The 17,690-nt window shown below is 41.6% G+C and overlaps 1 protein-coding gene across 2 annotated transcripts in view; it reads right to left on the bottom strand.

Annotated features, from left to right (window-relative positions):
- carmil3 (capping protein regulator and myosin 1 linker 3) overlaps window positions 1–17,690 on the bottom strand; it is a 113,127-nt gene that overhangs the window by 18,742 nt on the left and 76,695 nt on the right. For both annotated transcript variants that reach the window (XM_072688291.1, XM_072688290.1), the window contains exons 19-27: window positions 17,562–17,658; window positions 11,692–11,746; window positions 9,710–9,882; window positions 6,863–6,931; window positions 4,957–5,050; window positions 2,910–3,008; window positions 2,159–2,278; window positions 1,938–2,051; window positions 237–412 (exon numbers count right to left, since the gene is read on the bottom strand). In XM_072688291.1, the coding sequence (XP_072544392.1) occupies window positions 237–412; window positions 1,938–2,051; window positions 2,159–2,278; window positions 2,910–3,008; window positions 4,957–5,050; window positions 6,863–6,931; window positions 9,710–9,882; window positions 11,692–11,746; window positions 17,562–17,658 (997 nt within the window). The remainder of the gene's footprint in view (window positions 1–236; window positions 413–1,937; window positions 2,052–2,158; window positions 2,279–2,909; window positions 3,009–4,956; window positions 5,051–6,862; window positions 6,932–9,709; window positions 9,883–11,691; window positions 11,747–17,561; window positions 17,659–17,690) is intronic.

Below are 17,690 nucleotides of genomic sequence, written 5' to 3'. Positions count from 1 at the left end.
AGCCCATTTGAGTCCCAGTGACAACATATGTACAAACCCACTCCGAGGCCATATAGGGTGGGCTGTAAAGATGGGACCCATGTGTAAAGCCCAACTGGGTCCCACTGACAACATATGTACAAACTCACTTAGAGCTTATGCCTACTTGGAACCCACCTAGCCCACCTTCCACCCATCTGAGCCCTGCATGAGCATTTGGCTGAGAATCATTTTGGTGTATATACTATGGATCTTACTCCAGTGCTCGGTTGATGTCCTGTGCCGCTCTCTCCATCAGTGCAGTGCGAATTGCAGAGCGAGGTATGGACATACGCTCAGAGATAGAGGACAGAGGAGGAGAGAGTTGTTCTGCGGCAGTAGTGGAGAGTGGGCACAGCTCCCGACACAGAGATACCATAGAGTCCACTATCACCTGCACACATGAATCAGTGATAAATCAACAAATCAATCGAACAGTCAGGCCACAGAACATTAAAATACATGTCCAATCAACTACACACACAATCAACCATACAACCCCTCAATCCAACTAACTAATCAAACAACCATCAATCCGTGCATCTGACCAAACATCCATGCATTCAGCCGTCCACCCATTTATGCATTCATTTACCCAAACAAGCAACATCTAATCAGTCTATCAACCATCTGTCAATACATTCAGCCATCCAATCAACCATCCATCCATCCATCCATCCATCTGCCCAACCAAACTACATATAACCAATCAACCATCCATCCTTTTTTCACTCCATATATCCAATCAAACATCTAACCAATTAACCATCTGCCCTTGCATTCAACCATCTATCCATCTTTTATCGAATCAACCACCAAACTGGCCATCCATTTATTCATCCCTCTTATCCGTTAACAATCTATCCTTTTATACAACCAACCATCCATATATCATATTAAATCAAATAACTGTCCAACCAGCCATACTATATGTCCAACCATCTACCCATCCAACACCCTTCCATCTATCCATCAAACCGACCAACCATGCATCATCCATCGAAACATCCATCAAACCAACCATTCATTCATTCATTAATCCATCTTATCCATTAACCCTCTCACCATCCATCCATTTCTCCCTCCATCAAACCATCAGTCCATCCAATCAACCAACCATCTTACTAACCACATTTCCAACCATCTATCCAACAAACATTAACCATCTGTACATCCCTCATACCAACCAACCACCTAAACCAACCTTACTTCCAAACACCTATCCATCCAACCAACCATACATCCATTCATTCATTTATCCATCCATCTATCCAACCAATTATCCTGCCAAACATACACCCAGTCATCTACCCACCCACCCAGCCATCCAATAATCTATAGATCTAACTGTGCAACCTTTCACCCTCCCAACCAACCGTCCATCAAAGCACCTATCCAGCAGCCACCTATCTGAACGTCCTTCTACCCTACCAAACCACCCACCATCTAACCAACCATGCATCCAAACATCCATCCAACCAATCATACATAAAACTGACCATCCATTAATTTATAAATCTTATCTATTAACCCTCCATCCATCTATCCAACCAATTATCCTGCCAAACATACACCCAGTCATCTACCCACCCACACAGCCATCCAATAATCTATAGATCTAACTGTGCAACCTTCTACCCTCACAACTAACCGTACATCTAAGCACCTATCCAGCAGCCACCTATCTGAACGTCCTTCTACCCTACCAAACCACCCACCATCTAACCAACCATACGTTCAAACATCTATTCATCTAATGATGCATACATTCATCTATGCAATGTTTCACCCTCCCACCCAACCAAACTGTCACCCACCCCATTAAACTAGCCAAACCACTATCTATGTCCATCCAGTCCTGCACCACTGTGATCATCACAGGCATGGACACGAGCTAAAGAGAAAGAGAAAACCCTCACTTGCAGCTCTTTGTCAGCAGCTTTGGCTAGTTCTCCAGCCAGGGACTCCAGTCTCTGTCTGACGGGCCCATCCACGGAAAGCACATGAGCCAGCTCGCAAAGAGAAGGGTAAAGCTGTGAGAGACCAGAGGCAACAACAGTAAAAAACACAGACACAAGCAACTTCACCAAGACATTTTTCTTGGCCTCTCATTCTTCCTCTGATCTTCTCCGCTGCTTACCGCTCGGGAGTTCCTGGCCTCTTTCAGAACCTGCCTGGCAGCCTGGAGCTCCTCCCCCTCACCTGTTCCTCTCAAGACGCACACCTGCTGCTGGACGCGCACACATAGGCGCTCCATCACCTGAGATAGAGAGAGAGGGAACAAGGAGTTCATATTACCATATTAAAGAGGCCAGTATTCACGTCTGGAGGATGACTACAGAATGCGAGCAAGGTCACCCACGCCTACAGCACGATACTGTCAATGCTTTGAGAAATAGTCTGTTCACATCAGCTAAATCTCGTCTTCACGCTGCTACCTTTTTGAACACATGTATTTTTGGAACCGAAAAAGCAGGACAATTCGACAATTGGAGGCTCACCTACATCACCTACATCAGCTGATGAACTGGGGACAGTGGAGATCCTGTAAAGTGTCAGTCTGATTGCTCTGATTACTAATTACATGTAGTCTAATCTTTATCTACGTTACAATTACAAACAAACACAATCAAACCAATGATACACAATCAGTTGTACTGCACAGTGCAGGCTAGAAAAAGTAAGTGAACTTAAATTCTTAAATAGCCTTGAATATAATAACATGTAGATCCCCCAGCAATCACCTCCACCACCTGCAACATCTCGCAAAGCGTGCACAGCCTTTTCAGGCTGTATCGCAGCATGTTAACAGGGTCAAGGTCACGATGGACTAATGTGAACAATAGAAAAGCAGGTCACTTTGACTGGCAGAGTAGCGGGTGAGGGGCTACCTGCTCAGCAGTACTGGTGACCAGGCCCTGGTGCAGCCGTAAAGCTTGCTTCTGTGAGAATCGCTGAGTCTGATTGTTCCTCAGCAGAGCCCGCTGGATCTGACAGATGAAGAGAGAGAGAGAGAGAAAGTCAGAAACTGTGCATGTTCTACAGTGACAACGATATTCAGATGAGTGCTTCAGTCATATGGAAATCAGTCTAATTAGATGCCTGATGAGTCAAGATAAGCACACTGTGAGTGGCCAAATCCTTCTCAAAGTCACCTTTCCAAGAGCTGTCTTCAGTTTTCAGCTCCAGCGATGAAGCCACTTTACTTCGAATACCCTATAATGCTCCCTACACCATGCTTCACAGTTGAAGGGGTCTTGGTGTTGGTGGTTTTGCTCTGACTTGGCCATTCCAAAACACTGATTTTCTTATTTTTCCACCATTTCCACACACTGTATATTATATATACTGTATATGTGGATGGAGGAAACCTTAATATATGTGGTGTGCAAAGTCTGGTCACAACTGGGTCAAGGATTTTTGTTACTGTAAAAAGCCCCAGGGAACCGAAATCTGGCTGTTCTTTTTAATGATGTTCATCTGTGTCAGCAAACCCCTGACCAATCACAAGGCTAACATGGTTTCGCGAACATGGCTCGGCGAATCTGAGCAATGTGCAAGCCGCAAGCTTGTGTCTATATATACACTACTGGTCAAAAGTTTTAGAACACTCCCAATTTTCCATTGTTTTTATTGACATTTAAGTCCACTGAATAACTTGCAAAGGTAATAAAGTCCTGTGAGCTCAAACAATACAAAGTTAGTCGGTGGGGGCTTTTGAGTAAAATGAACTAAAAACTGAAACTTGATGTAGACTGTGGGGGGAAAAGGGTCTTTTTAGAAAACCATTTAGGGAAGTAATTGGTTAACAACTTACAGCTAGTCTGTTTGACAGCTAATGTAAACAATTGATAATTTACAACCCCTTTATCTTAAAATCATGTTTTGAGGATGGTTTTCAACACCAAAAAGCTCTTTAAAACCAGAGAAAAGTAATGAGGTCTGGTACAGAAAGAGGTCTGACAGACTCGCATCCACCACATCATCAGAAGTTTCTGAGAGTCAACATCTTGAGTGATAGGCAGCTCAAATGACAACACCTGCTAGCACATCTTAACACTGGACCAGAGACGACTTGAAGCGTTTGACAGGTGGAGTGGCAGTAAGAAATGCAATGCTAAAGCAGGCTTGCGTGGGCCATGCAAAACAGACTTAAAAATGGGGACTTAAAAAAAGGAGGGTGTTCTAAAACTTTTGACCTGTAGTATGTATGAATATATATATATATATATATATATATATAATTGAAGCTAAACTGAACTCCAAAAGGTTGTACAGTTTTAGCATAGCATCATGCCTAAGTCTGGGAAACTCAAGAGATTTAGGCTTTCAGATAACTTTTACCAAAGATTCAGACCTTAATTGCAGTTTCATGTCCTTTAATTGGATGTAATTAAGATAATGTCCGATAACAGGCACGTTGGCGGTCAAGTTTGAGGTCTGGAAGTCTGAGGTCTGAGAGAACTGCTCATAGGATCACATGAAGGACAAATTAAAAAACCCTGACTGCAAAAGACCTTCAGGAAGATCTAGCAGAGTGGTGCACTGTTCTACTGTGCAGCAACACCTACCTCCATTACCATGACCTTATTGGGAGAGTAATCAGAATAAAACCAACTTTCCAGCATCTTTACCACAAACGTCAGTATCAGATGTTTTAAAAGCAAAGTAAAGCTAAACAAGTCCTGTGGACCACTAAAGTGGTCAATGGAACGTGATGAAAGCATTGAGTAAAGAAATAGGGGTCAATGAGGAGTATAAATAAGTTGAGGGGAGTTGGAGAAGAGGTGGGTTGGTGATCAGAAGAAGCAATGTATGAGCAGGTGTCCCAATACTTTTGTCCATATAGCGTACCAGGCCTTGTGCATGCTTAGTGCAAGTACGACATGTCTTATCTATAAAGCATGGTGTAGGCTGCTCGAGAGTGGTCATGCTCACTTTAGTCATGGCCTGTTCTGTCTTCTCGGGGGCGCTGCGGTATGCCTGTGTGACGTCACTGAGCGGGACGGGCATGTACTGCAGCGTGAAGTTACTGAGAGAGATGGAGAGATGTAGGGAGAGAGAGAGACACACAGATAGACAGAGAGGTAAATACACTGCAAAGCTTTCCTGTTACCTCAGAACTCACAAATGTACAAAGCCCACAGAGACAGAAAAAAAAAAAACACCCACGGCACTCGGATCAGTGCGTCAGTCAGCGTCAGAAGAAAAGCCCAGGCTGCTTTATAGTTCCAGCCTCTTTTCAGATCTCATGTTCGACACCTCTCACAGTTACAGTGAATGCGCAGCGCTGAATGTGACTCTGAGGTCAAAATAAAGTAGCTGCTTGTAGAAATCTCTATGAAGCAGCAGAATGTCTGAGTCCTCGGTGACCGAGCTGCCGCCGACTGAGCGTATAACAAACAGGTCAGGAACAGGTGATGAAATGCGATGTAATCTCAGGATTTCGCACACACACACACATACACACACACACAGTGGAATTTATTTAGGCATGTGTCAGGGCTTCTGGAATAGCACCTTATGAAAAGGTAATAGCACAGCATTCAGGAGTCAGTGGCATTTATGACATTAAAAACATGTAAGCTATTCATTTATGTATTTATTTACCTCTGTTTACCCAGGTTACAGCAATTATATTATTGAACCCAAGTGTTGGAGTGTTGGGAAGTTGGGGGTTCAATCCCCAGCTTGGAGTCTCAGACCGCAGAACTGGCCTCTACTCTCTCTGAGTGGATAGCATGGCCCTCCCTCTCCCCCATCAGTCAGCATAAAATTAGCCCGCACAGGCGTCTGCCGTAGTTAAGTGTTCTCCTCCAAGTGTTAAGCCGTCCATTGGCGTTCTTAGCAGAATTAAAATCCACGACCAAATTACTTGCCAAGTAATTTAACAGAATGGTTCGGGACGCATGTGAACTGCAGATTAAAAGCCAAAGTTTAACCGTTTTACAGTGTGGAGTAAAGTTTTACTGCTGCTGTTACTTTCTGCAGTAAGAACTGCTTCGGTCTGGATGCAGAGCCACAGGGGAAACATACAGACTGAGCAGCTGTCTGTCACGTGAACATAGAATATGGTCAAAAACCAGCACGGAACTAATGGCTACATGGCTGATAACATTTAACATGGCAAAATTTATGTTTAGAATATGCCGAATTTCGCTTAGAACGACAAATGCACAAGCTAGTACCTTGTAAAAAATACAGTATGGAGCCAAAGGTGACTGGCTTACCTTGCTGCATTCAATGGCATCATTATCATGATAAAAGGTCCAAACCATGTGTCGCTCTCCAAAATGGGGAAATCATTTGTCTTAATTAGCAAACGCAAAAGCAAAGCAGGAAGAGGAGGAACAGCTCTCACTGTTCGACCAGAAGACGTAAACAACTCAAAGGGCTTTTGATCTACAACCATCATAGGCAAATTGTAGAAACTGGTCTAGTTATGAAAGTGACAGAACTCAAGTTCTATTAGTTAGAACAGAGGTGGTACTATTACAGGGTGGAACTTAGGAGGAAGGCGGTATTTTCAATTGTATGTATGCTGTGGTCTTTTACTACTCGTGGTTTAGTCTACCTCTGCTGAATCCGAGGTACATCCATGTATCTTCCTTCTGCTCACTGTAATAAAGATTCACCATTGTTCATCAAGCCCGGACAGGCTTTCTTTTTTTCCCCCTACAGCATTCTTTAATACAGTGGCAAACTAAAGACCCAACCATGTCTGCATGGATGACATTTGGTGTCGGAAGAAAGATTAGATGTGACACTTAGCATTTAGCAACTTCAGCACAGAGGGGAAATGACAATAGTGCTCAAAGAAAAGAATGTGAGTGCTTTTTCTTACTGCTCCAGAGAACGTGCGACATCTTGAAACCCTGTGGCCGTAGTATTGTTCCGATCCCACGTCACGCTCCTAAAAGCGAAAGGAGACAGAAAGAGAAGAAATCTCTAAAAATCAATAACTAATAATGATTGATTACGGGTTTGTTACCGTAACATGTCTGAAAATGTGATGGTCATATCTGTTCCCTGCCTTTCCCTATTTCCTGATGCACTTAGAAGACTTTCTTTGCATCTAATATTTATAACATTTTTAATAGACTCAAATACATCATTCCCCCATATCCTTCACTCTCGTCAGGAATTCTGCATTCTGCAATTCGTTTTGCAAGCCTGGGACTGATCAGTGCCAGGGACTACACTGTAGTGCCCATAGTCTTGCAGTACTGTGCACTACCTTCCATAGCCTTGTTTTGTATTTGAATGGTGTCTATTTAATGTCTAATGGGATTTTGTAGACTGTATGTAAAGAAATGATATAACACACAAAAAATCAATTTGTCGTTTGTATTCCAGTCCAATCTGATGACTATAATTTGTACAGATGTCCCTGTTGTTACTGAGTAATACGCCTTAGTGTGTAAGAAAAATTTATTGGGTCACTGGATCGGACTGGGACATCCCTTTTGTTTACCATTGATAAATCCATCTAACTCCTTCAGCAGTAGGTTTATTATTCAGGTATTATTCCTAATCCAGAACCTATTAGGAATTATATTTGGTTAAACATTTGATTTAGCATATGAAACTTATGAAACTGATGATAATTATGACCAGAATGTAGTTATGAGAGTGATGCCTTAACCTATACCGGTCCAGGTAACTGTAATTGGACTGGGATTCAGAAGTAGGAATATACAGTCATAACAACAACAAAAAAAAACATCTAAAAGCATGTTATGGTAATTTCTATTTGAATTTCTTTTTGAAATCAAAACTGGCATGTCATTTGACGCCATGCCTATACTGCTAATTCAGCACCCCAAAGCACCTCCCAGTGTTCTTCCAGCGGCCTTTTGCACTGCACTGCATGTTGTGCTTTAATACAGAAAGATGCACCTGTGAATGTAAGTGCATCAGGCCAGAAGGTGGTGCTAGTCTCCAAGGATAGGAATCTGGCATGTGTCTGGTCAGTTGATGCTTGTGATACATCTTTAATAGAAATGAACAAGAACTGGGTGCACACGTGGTCTGAAAGGGGTCACACAAGGTCAAAATTTACAGACAGAACCAAAGATATGCATACAGCACACCTGAGATTTGGTTAAATATCTCTAAGCAAGTCGCACCTTAAACAAACGCTTTTTGTAGCCATCAATAAGCTTCTTGCTAAATTCTGGTTGGATATCTGACCAATCCTCTTTGCAGAATTGGTAGAGTTGAGTTAAATATGTTGGCTTCTTGGCATGGACCTGACTTTTAATCGCTGTCCACATATTTTATTCAAAATGGTTGAGGTCAGAACTTTGGGAAAGTAAACTTTTAAGAATCTAAATGTTAGCCTGCTTTAGCCATTTCATAAACGCTGTTGATGGGGTTATTTTCCTGTTGGAACACCCAGTTGTGCTTATGGTGAAAAATTCAAATAGCCCTAGAACATGATGCTACCACCAACATGTTTAACAGATGGCAGTTCTTGGGGTTGAAAGCCTCACTTTTACTTCTCTAAAGACACCTGTGGCCATTGTGGCCAAACATCTGAATCTTTGTCTCATCTGACCATAAAACTTTCCTCCAGTCAGCTTCTTCTCTACATCAATGTGGTCAGCTGCAAACGTTAGTCGAGCTTTAGTCCATGGCGATGTAAAACTCACTTGACTGCAGACAGTTACACTGGTTCCAACAGCTTCCAGTTCATGGTAGGCCTGGGCCTTGGTGGTTCTTAGATTGTTCCTGGTCATCCAAACTAAAATGCTGAGGGTGACAGTTTGGGTCTTCTTCAAGACATTGGATAAGTGTCCATACTTTCCAATAAACTTAATGTGTGCTGGTCAATCCAACGAGTGCATTAAAAATGTATGTGGGCACAGATAAGCTACCAGCTGTAGCCAATCATGATCCCTAACAGGAAGTTAAGAGGCCTTTGCTTTTTACCCTGTGCTGTTAAAAATAAATACATTAATTAATTAAAATAAATAAATAAATATGTAAATAAATAAAACTTGCACTAGTTCTGGTTGTTGGTATTAAAAATGTACATGTTATGGACAAAAGTATTGGGACGCCAATTTATTAAGGAAAAGAAGGAAGGTTTTAAAAAGAGTTGATCCCGCTTTTGTTGGAGTGCCGGTCTCTACTGTCCAGGAAAGACAGAGAATTGCTGTGAGGATTTAATTGTATCTAGAGAAAGAGCATTAGTGAAGACAGGAAGTTGGATGATCACCACCCACCCAACTCATCCCTAAAGTATTGGATGGAGCACCAACCATCATTCCAGAGAACAGTTCTTCCACTGCTTCAACAGCTCAATGCTGGGGGGCCTTATACCCCTCTGCCTATCATTCTAGTTCTATTAGCAATACTTCCTTACAGGGATTAGACAAGCTGAGTGTGTGTGTGCAATTGCACATCTGTGTCAGCAAAGGGTGTGACTTAAAAGTAGCAAAAGGCATTCATTAGAAGTTGTGTCCACAAACAGTCTGGACATATATTGATGTTGTAAGTCTGCACCTGAATGGGTTGTCCGTGCTGAGTGTATGTAAAGCTTTGACAGTGGTCAGTGGTTGTCTCTAGATGCATGTGTGTTGCATCCTAGCGCAGTGTTAGCTAGTTCATATACACTCCACAACCATGTGTTTGTTCTTCACGAATGGACATAGTGAACCGTAGCAGTGTGAGAACTGTCCTGTACCTGAGTGTGGTGTTGATCTGCAGAGCCTTGCTCAGCATCCTGGCTCCAGTGTCCTCCAGGCCATTTCCACTCAGGTCCACCTTCCTGAGGCAGGCATTGCTGCCCAATGCGTTGACCAGCACGGTACCCCGCGACCGCAGCCTGGAGTCCGCCAGGGACAGGCTCTGCAGACCCTGATACACACCAGGAGGAAAAGACAGATAGATCAGACAAGCGTATAGGGTGCGAGAAGGATGCCTCAGAAATCTGGCTTCATTCATGTACAAGGAGTTTACAGATGCATCAATGAATGTTAAGCCTCTGGACTCTATGAACGTGCTGGCGTCAAGTCAAAGTCAATGTTTCCAGACGTTTCTATTAATATCAGACATATGGTTCAAACATTTCCTGAATCCCTAGAGCCCGCCCTTTCCATTGCATCTCTTTGCGAGATCGTACATCACTCACATCCGGAGTTATGAGGCTACAAAGACAAGTCGAAATACTCTGCCTCTCGCCGTGGATTTGAACTTGCATCTGCCATCTGCCACTCTTCTATAATTGGTGGTTTCGTAGGTCCATGAGGGTCATTGAAACTTGTCAGTGGACACTCAAAAACTTGTCTTCACACATGCCACTGCTTTTGTGCAGCTAAGACTCTGGTAAATCTGTTTCAAGCACCAAAACAATTCGTCCACAAGATGTTTTCAAAAGAAATATGAAAAAAATATTAGGTTTAGGGTCAGAGTATCTCTTTAGATGGTACTCGAGGTCACACGGGGTCTCATTATAGTGAGAGCTCAGACTGAGCTTGATATAAAACACGTGGGGATTATCATATATGCAAGTGCATTTAATGATATGCAAAAATGTAGAAAATCCCCTTAGGACTCAAGAGACTTATGGTCTGGTTAGCTGGTCCGGTGGAGCTGGCGACCCGGCGGTGCCGCATCAGTGGCAGGTCGAAACGAGGCAGTGGCTGGCTTTGACTGATTGCTTGGCTGAAAGTCCGGCACATCCTTCTCGTACTCCCCTTCCACATTCAACAATGATAAAGTCTGGACTCTGGAGGTGGTCTGTCCATTGTTCTGAAAAGAGCAACAGCTCCATTGTTTTCTTCCCTGAGTAAAAGCTTCTTGATCATCTTCACATCCTTTCAGACCCGCAGTGTCAAGTCATCTTCTCCTAGTGGAAGGACAGAGAGAAGCACCTGTGGGCGTTTCCAGATCTGAAGTGAGAGGGGAACGTCTTGAAGATGAAAGCTATACGTGCTGTTTATCTGCCGGAGGTAGTTTTGGTGGTCTGCCAGGTCTTGCAGAAGGTACCTATTTTGCCTGTATGTTCGAAAACTCAGAAACTCCAGCAAAATGAGAAACCTGAAGTTAGAGGCCTTATGAAATGTGGAACCCTCAGACTTTTGCACTGTACTGTGTAAGTGTGTGTACACATATAAAAAAAGATGAAAGTGTGTGTGTGTGTGTTTGTGTGCATTTATGATGCAGAGAGTGTGACCACTATAAATAGCTGTAAATAATTGAGAGGGTTCATATTGCAATTGCAGGGCTACGCACCCTGAAGCAGAGGAAAGAAAAGGAAGGAGGGACTGGGAGAGAGCGAGAGACAGATGAATAGACGGAGAAAAAGAGAGAGAGAGAGTATGAGATGAAACATTCAGCGGTGCTGTAAAGTCTTTAGAGTCCATGCTTGTGTGGGAACGGAAAGGATGGAGAGTTCGTGTTTGTAACCTTTAGTGCGGATAGAAAATTGTGTGTGATTGTGGGTACCGTGTACTACTATATCTGGTCCCCACAAGTGTTGGAATCCCTGACATTTTTGTACTTGTGGGGACACTGCTGTGTTTTTACTTTTGGTTACTGAGGATAAGTTCAGGGTTAGGCTAAGGTGTAGTGTTAATCAGCGTCAGTGGAATGTCCCCACAAGTACAGCAAGACAGTGTGTGTGTGTGTGTGTGTGTGTGTGTGTGAGTGAGAGAGAGCACTTACACACTCCTCTTCTTGCACAAGCTGCACTAGTTTCAGCAGGATCTCATCCAGTGCCCTGCAGAGAGCAATATATAAGAGGACAGGGAGAGAACATGTGGTCTATTTTTAGTCCCATTATATTGATTCATGTTAGTGTAACATGTAGGCTACCAATGTTAGCCATAACTAACAGCAGGAAGATAACCAGCCTTTTGCAGTCTGCTGCAGCGCCAGAATTAACTGGGTGTTTATTGTTCTGAGAAACACTGAGAAAATGACTTCCAGACATCACAACAAAAGCTGAACTTGAAATCACACCAAGGCTACGTTACACACAGCAGGTAAAAGAGGCCCAAATCGGCGTGGCAGTGTGAACGGCAAAAAACACACTGAATTTTCAGTTAGGATTTGGGCCACTTGATACATGGTATCATATGTGGTATTGAAATCTGACGCATATCTGATACGCAACTTTCACGTCAATCCAAATCTACATTCGCTGAGGAAAAGGAAAAAGCGGACCACAGCAGTGAAGAAGGTTATAAATATTTGGGGTGATGTCTCTGCTCAAGCCTAACTAGAAGGCACATATCGCAACCACTCCGTGTTTTTAAAGAAATCGCTAAAGAAATGAAAAAGCGGACCACAGCAGTAAAGAAGGTTATAAATATTTGGGGTGATGTCTCTGCTTAAGCCTAACTAGAAGGCACATATTGCAACCGCTCCATGTAAAGAAATCGCTAAAGAAATGACCGAATACAGCCACAAGAGGGCGCTGCGGACGCAACAAGGGAAAATAAGAAGCTTAAAACGAAAGTTTAAAGAAACCAAGGATGCAAACCTAAGAAGGGGGCGTGGCAGAATATTGTGCCCTTTTTACAGCAAGATATGTTTGATATCTGACATATGCTTATTTAGCTTAGAATGCCTTATGCTAGGCTAATGTTGCTAATAAATACTGGACTTAGACTGTCACCAAACTCATGTCTGTAAATACACACCCAAAATACCATCCAGATCATCATTTATGTTGCTCAGACAAATTGATGTGGTTTAGAAATCGATACAACTTACTTTAGTTTATAAAAACAAAATTTAGGCTAAAGTTGCTAACTAACACATGAACTTACGACTGTCACCAAACACAAAAATGTCTCTCAACCTTCTCAAAGCCCCTCTAGATCTTCATTAAAGAAATAAATGTGGTTTAGATACATTATGACTTACTTTAGTTTATAAAAAAAAAAAAATAGGCTAATGTTGCTAACTGACACTGGACTCAGACTAGCACTGCTGAAAACCCATCCAGATCTTCAGTTGTTTGGCACAGACCAACTGATATGGTTTAGAACATGGTACAATTCACTTTAGTGTGCAAACGCAAAAATAAACTTCTTTACATAGCTGATTAAAGGGGCAGCCATTTCTATTTCTTGTTTAAATAAGGTCTATCCATGCCATGTTACCAGTTATTTTTTGAATAAAGTAATTAAAGTTAATTAAGTTGATTGTTTGAAGCATGTATTTGCCAAGATGAGACTGGTGGCAGTCTAAATCCAGTGTTTGTTAGCAATGTTAGTCTAGCATCTCCCGTTATAAACTAAGAAAGTAAGACACCCCAGATACAGCAGGACTGTATCAGCAGGTACCGAGCCATGTATAAATTGAATGCTTGTATAAAATGCTGCCTGATAAGGTAATCTTCATTTGGCTGATATTTGGAGGCAGCCTAGATGTATCCTTTGCTGCCTTATGTAACCCATGATCCTCTGGGTTTGCGTCTGGCTCGTCTTAAGAGTAAAAAAGAAACATGGAGGAAGCAAGTTGTTTACAATTATTTTGCTATAATATTTTTATCTCTGAGGGGAAATTGTCGGTACAATATTGGCTGAACTTTGTTTTTTTTAAATAATAATTTAATTAGAATTATTATTAATTAAACAGCGGACAGCAGTCAGTCCCCATGGCAAATGCATATATTGGTTGTAGGTCCCTTTAATCACAATGCTGCCTTCTAAGGTAGTGACTCATTAGACAGCATAGGCAACAAGGATTCTAGGCAGCTGCCTACCGTTTCAGACACAGCCGCAGCAATAAATCACGTCAATTCAAATTTTCCACCAAACTATTTCTTTCAATGGTGCAGGTGCCTGTAGAACGGAGCGGAAAATTCCAGTTAGAAGCAGATGGATAACGAGCCGAATTCAGCCTGTGACAGGAACTACTGCAGAGGTACAGAAAGGCCGGGTGTTTCCCAGATGGTTCGTCTGATAAGCAATTCTAATGATATAAGCTGCCAATTCTGTTAGGGCAGCTAACAGATGCCCATGCTGGTTAGCATCACAGTGATGGAGGGATTGGGAGGCCAATTATGCTCCCTGGACTCCCAGCCACAGATGCCTGTTGCATCGCCAAGGGTCACATTCACTTAAATTCACAACCTCCTGATGGCAGGGCAGACGCTTAGACAGTTTCGCCACTCGGGAGCCAATCGTTTAATTTTAATCTCCCTCTTAGTGGCTGTGAGATAGCATCGTACTGAAGCGTGTAAACAACGAGAGAGAGCTAATCCGACTAACGTTCAGCCTCCACTCTGTGGGGTTAGCTTAACACAATGCTACAGAGACCACAGAGATAAGTCCATATTCAAAACAGTTACTTTGGAGTTTTTGTGGACAAATCCCATCACACTCATAAAGCCTAGTAGGCCACGGAAAAGAACTGTGGTGGATGCCAGAACAGCTGACCAGATCAGATCTGTCAAGCAAGGTGGTGGTAGTGTTATAGCGTAAGTAAGGATATTGCCTTCTAATGCAATTGGCTTCTTTGTATCTGCTCACTTTTAAAAAAAGGATTGGATGAGGTTTCACAGTGCGGATGGGTAATGATCCAAGATAATTAAAAAAATGGAAAAGCAACCAAAGATGTAGAATCTACATACAAAGTGCGATAAAGAGTTTAATGCAGAATTGCATTCAATTTTGTAATTTGATGATGTCCTTTAATGTCACGTCCACTGTAATGACACAAATGAAGTAAGTAAAATTCCTCAGCACTGGAGGTAGCACTGCATCAGGCTCCAGCCTAAAGAACCCTGCAGACCTAAATGCTTGAATCCCAGAACACTTGCCAATCAAGCACACAGAGCAGAAAGTAAGTGCATGAATGAATCAAGAATGAGACAAGAATGATTACATCTATACACACAAGGCCTAGGAGAATAGACCAAACAGTCAAAACAAGACTTTGTTCAAACTAAGCACATCCTGGGGTGTTATACGATGATAAATAAATGCTGGTTACAACAAACAACTACTGCACGTTCATCAAGATCTCATAAGATCACATACATAGCTAAAGGGTTTCTCAAGAAATCTGTAACATTTGCATGCATTATTGGATGACAGTTCATACATATTTGTTATAATTCACGAGAAGCTCTTGTCCTCTTGTGGCGCTGTTTTGCTAAATATATACAACCCAGCTTAATGGTTCCTCGTGGTTAGGTTAAGTTTAGGTTATGGTTAAGGTTAGGATTAGGGTAAAGGTTAGGTTAAGCACAGGTTATGCTTAAGGTTAGGGTTGTGGTACTTAATGGTTTGGTTAAGTTTAGGTTGTGGTTAAGATTAGGATTAGGGTAAAGGTTAAGTTAAGCATAGGTTATGGTAAATGTTAGGGTTGTGGTACTTATTGGTTTGGTTAAGTTTAGGTTGTGGTTAAGATTAGGATTAGGGTAAAGGTTAAGTTAAGCATAGGTTATGGTAAATGTTAGGGTTGTGGTACTTATTAGTTTGGTTAAGTTTAGGTTATGATTAAGATTAGGGTTGTGGTACTTAAAGGTTAAGCATAGGTTATGGTTATGGTTAAGTTTAGGGTAAAGGTTAGGTTAAGCATAGGTTATGGTTAAGGTTAGGGTTGTGGTACTTATTGGTTTGGTTAAGTTTAGGTTGTGGTTAAGGTAAGGATTAGGGTAAAGGTTAAGTAAGCATAGGTTATGGTTAAGGTTAGGATTAGGGTAAAGGTTAAGTTAAGCATAGGTTATGGTTAAGGTTAAGGTAAGGGTACTTAAAAGTTAGGTTAAGTTTTGGTTATGGTTAAGATTAGGGTTGTGGTATTAATGGTTATATTACATTTAGGTTATGGTTAAGATTAGGGTTGTGGTATTAATGGTTATATTACATTTAGGTTATGGTTAAGATTAGGGTTGTGGTATTAATGGTTATATTACGTTTAGGTTATGGTTATGGTTAGGGGTAGGGTACTTAATGGTTAAGTTTTGAATAGGTTGTGGTTATGGTTAGGGTTACAGAATTTAATGGTTAGGCATAGCATAGATTGTGTTTATGGTTAAGGTTAGAGTTACAGTACTTAACGGTTAGTTTTAGCATAAGTTGCGGTTATTGTTTTGGTTATGATTAAGGTTAGGGTAAGGGTTAGGTTAAGTTTAGGTCACGGTCAGGGTATTGTACTTAATCGTTAGGTTAAATTTAGGTTATGGTTAAGGTTAGAGTTACGGTACTTAATGGTTAGGTTTAGCATATACTGTGGTCATGGTTATGGTTAGAGTTATGGTATTTAATGGTTAGGTTTAGCATAGGTTGTGGTTATTGTTTTGATTAAGGTTAGGGTAAGGGTTAGGTTATGTTTAGGTTATGGTCAGGGTATAGAACTTAATGGTTAGATAAGCACAGGTTGTGGTTAAGGTTACGGTACTTAAAGGTAAGATTAAGCATAGGTTATGGTTAAGGTTAGGGTTAGGGTACTTAACAGGTTTTGCATAGATTGTGGTAATATGTTCCACCAAACCCATTTAAGACACACAGATATACTGCAAATCTAGACCTATAAATATCTTCAAATAGATTATTTTCATTCACAAAATACTTCAGAAGATCATACTTTTATGGTGTGACTGGGAATTCACCTGAAGTGAACCAGCTTAGTCATTGATATGAACATCTAATGATGCCAGCTTACTATGTGTGAGGGCTTTCATCTCGCTGCCAGAGGGTCCTTTGTTAGACTAGCTAAGCTAACTTTCGGTCAGGGCCCAATTTGATTGAAATGATTCAAGAAGTCGCATGCATTAATTTTTAATAAGCCAAAAAAAAAAACACTTTTTCTCTAAATATACCTCAGTTATTGTTGGCCAAAATGAGCCACGGTGGGAAATGGAATCTTTTGAATTTTTTATGCTTTTTATACTCACACCAGTTTGTCTTTCTGTTTGTAGCACATGACGCCTGATCCAGACATATCACCTGTTTACAACCCTGTAATTTGTTTAGCCACACTGATTTTTGATTGGCTGGTTTAGATCACTGCGACGGCTCACAGAAGCCATGTAGAATAGCATAGCTTTGTCTTTAGCATTGAAAAAGTTTTTGTATCATTTTTTTTTGTAATTATTACAGAGTTTATCTGCATAGTGTTGCTGCCCTCTTGGTGTGGTGTGCAGTTTGCTAGCTGTAAAGATAAAGATATGGCTAGTGTTAGATTTTTAGCCAAGCACTCACCTATTGCCTACTTGGCTTCCTCATGCAAAGCTTTTGAGTTCCCCTTCTGATGTGTGGTTAGCTCTAGGCTAAGGCAGTCCAGTTTGTTTACAGGGAAGCAGACGTTATAGAAGAGATAGAAACCAATATAAGTAGGTATAAGCCAATTGGCTAGTGTTAGCTTGTAGCCTAGCATGGATACCCGCTCACTTGTCAGGCTTTAGCTTCCTTGCTCCCTGAGTTTATGTCACAGTCTCATCATAGTCATAAGACTATGATTTTTGATGTTTGGAAATCAAGGTTTTACATTTTAATCAGTTACAGTATTTCTATATCAGTTCTCAGTTACTCAGCCTGAGTGTCTCCGTGCACCTGTCTGTACCAGCTGGTCCGTACCTGCCCTTGACATTGAAGTTCTTGCCCAGCAGCAGATGCTTGAGGGATGGGTGTCGAGAGAAGGCCGGGAGGACGTAGAGAAGATCAGAGTCCAAGCCTGAGAAGCATAAATGGATACTGTATCAGAAC

The sequence above is a fragment of the Salminus brasiliensis genome, chromosome 9 (assembly GCF_030463535.1).
Source record: "Salminus brasiliensis chromosome 9, fSalBra1.hap2, whole genome shotgun sequence".
NCBI classification, from domain to species: domain Eukaryota; kingdom Metazoa; phylum Chordata; class Actinopteri; order Characiformes; family Bryconidae; genus Salminus; species Salminus brasiliensis.
Note: the sequence above shows the minus strand (reverse complement) of the source record. Positions and strands in the feature narration are given on the sequence as shown.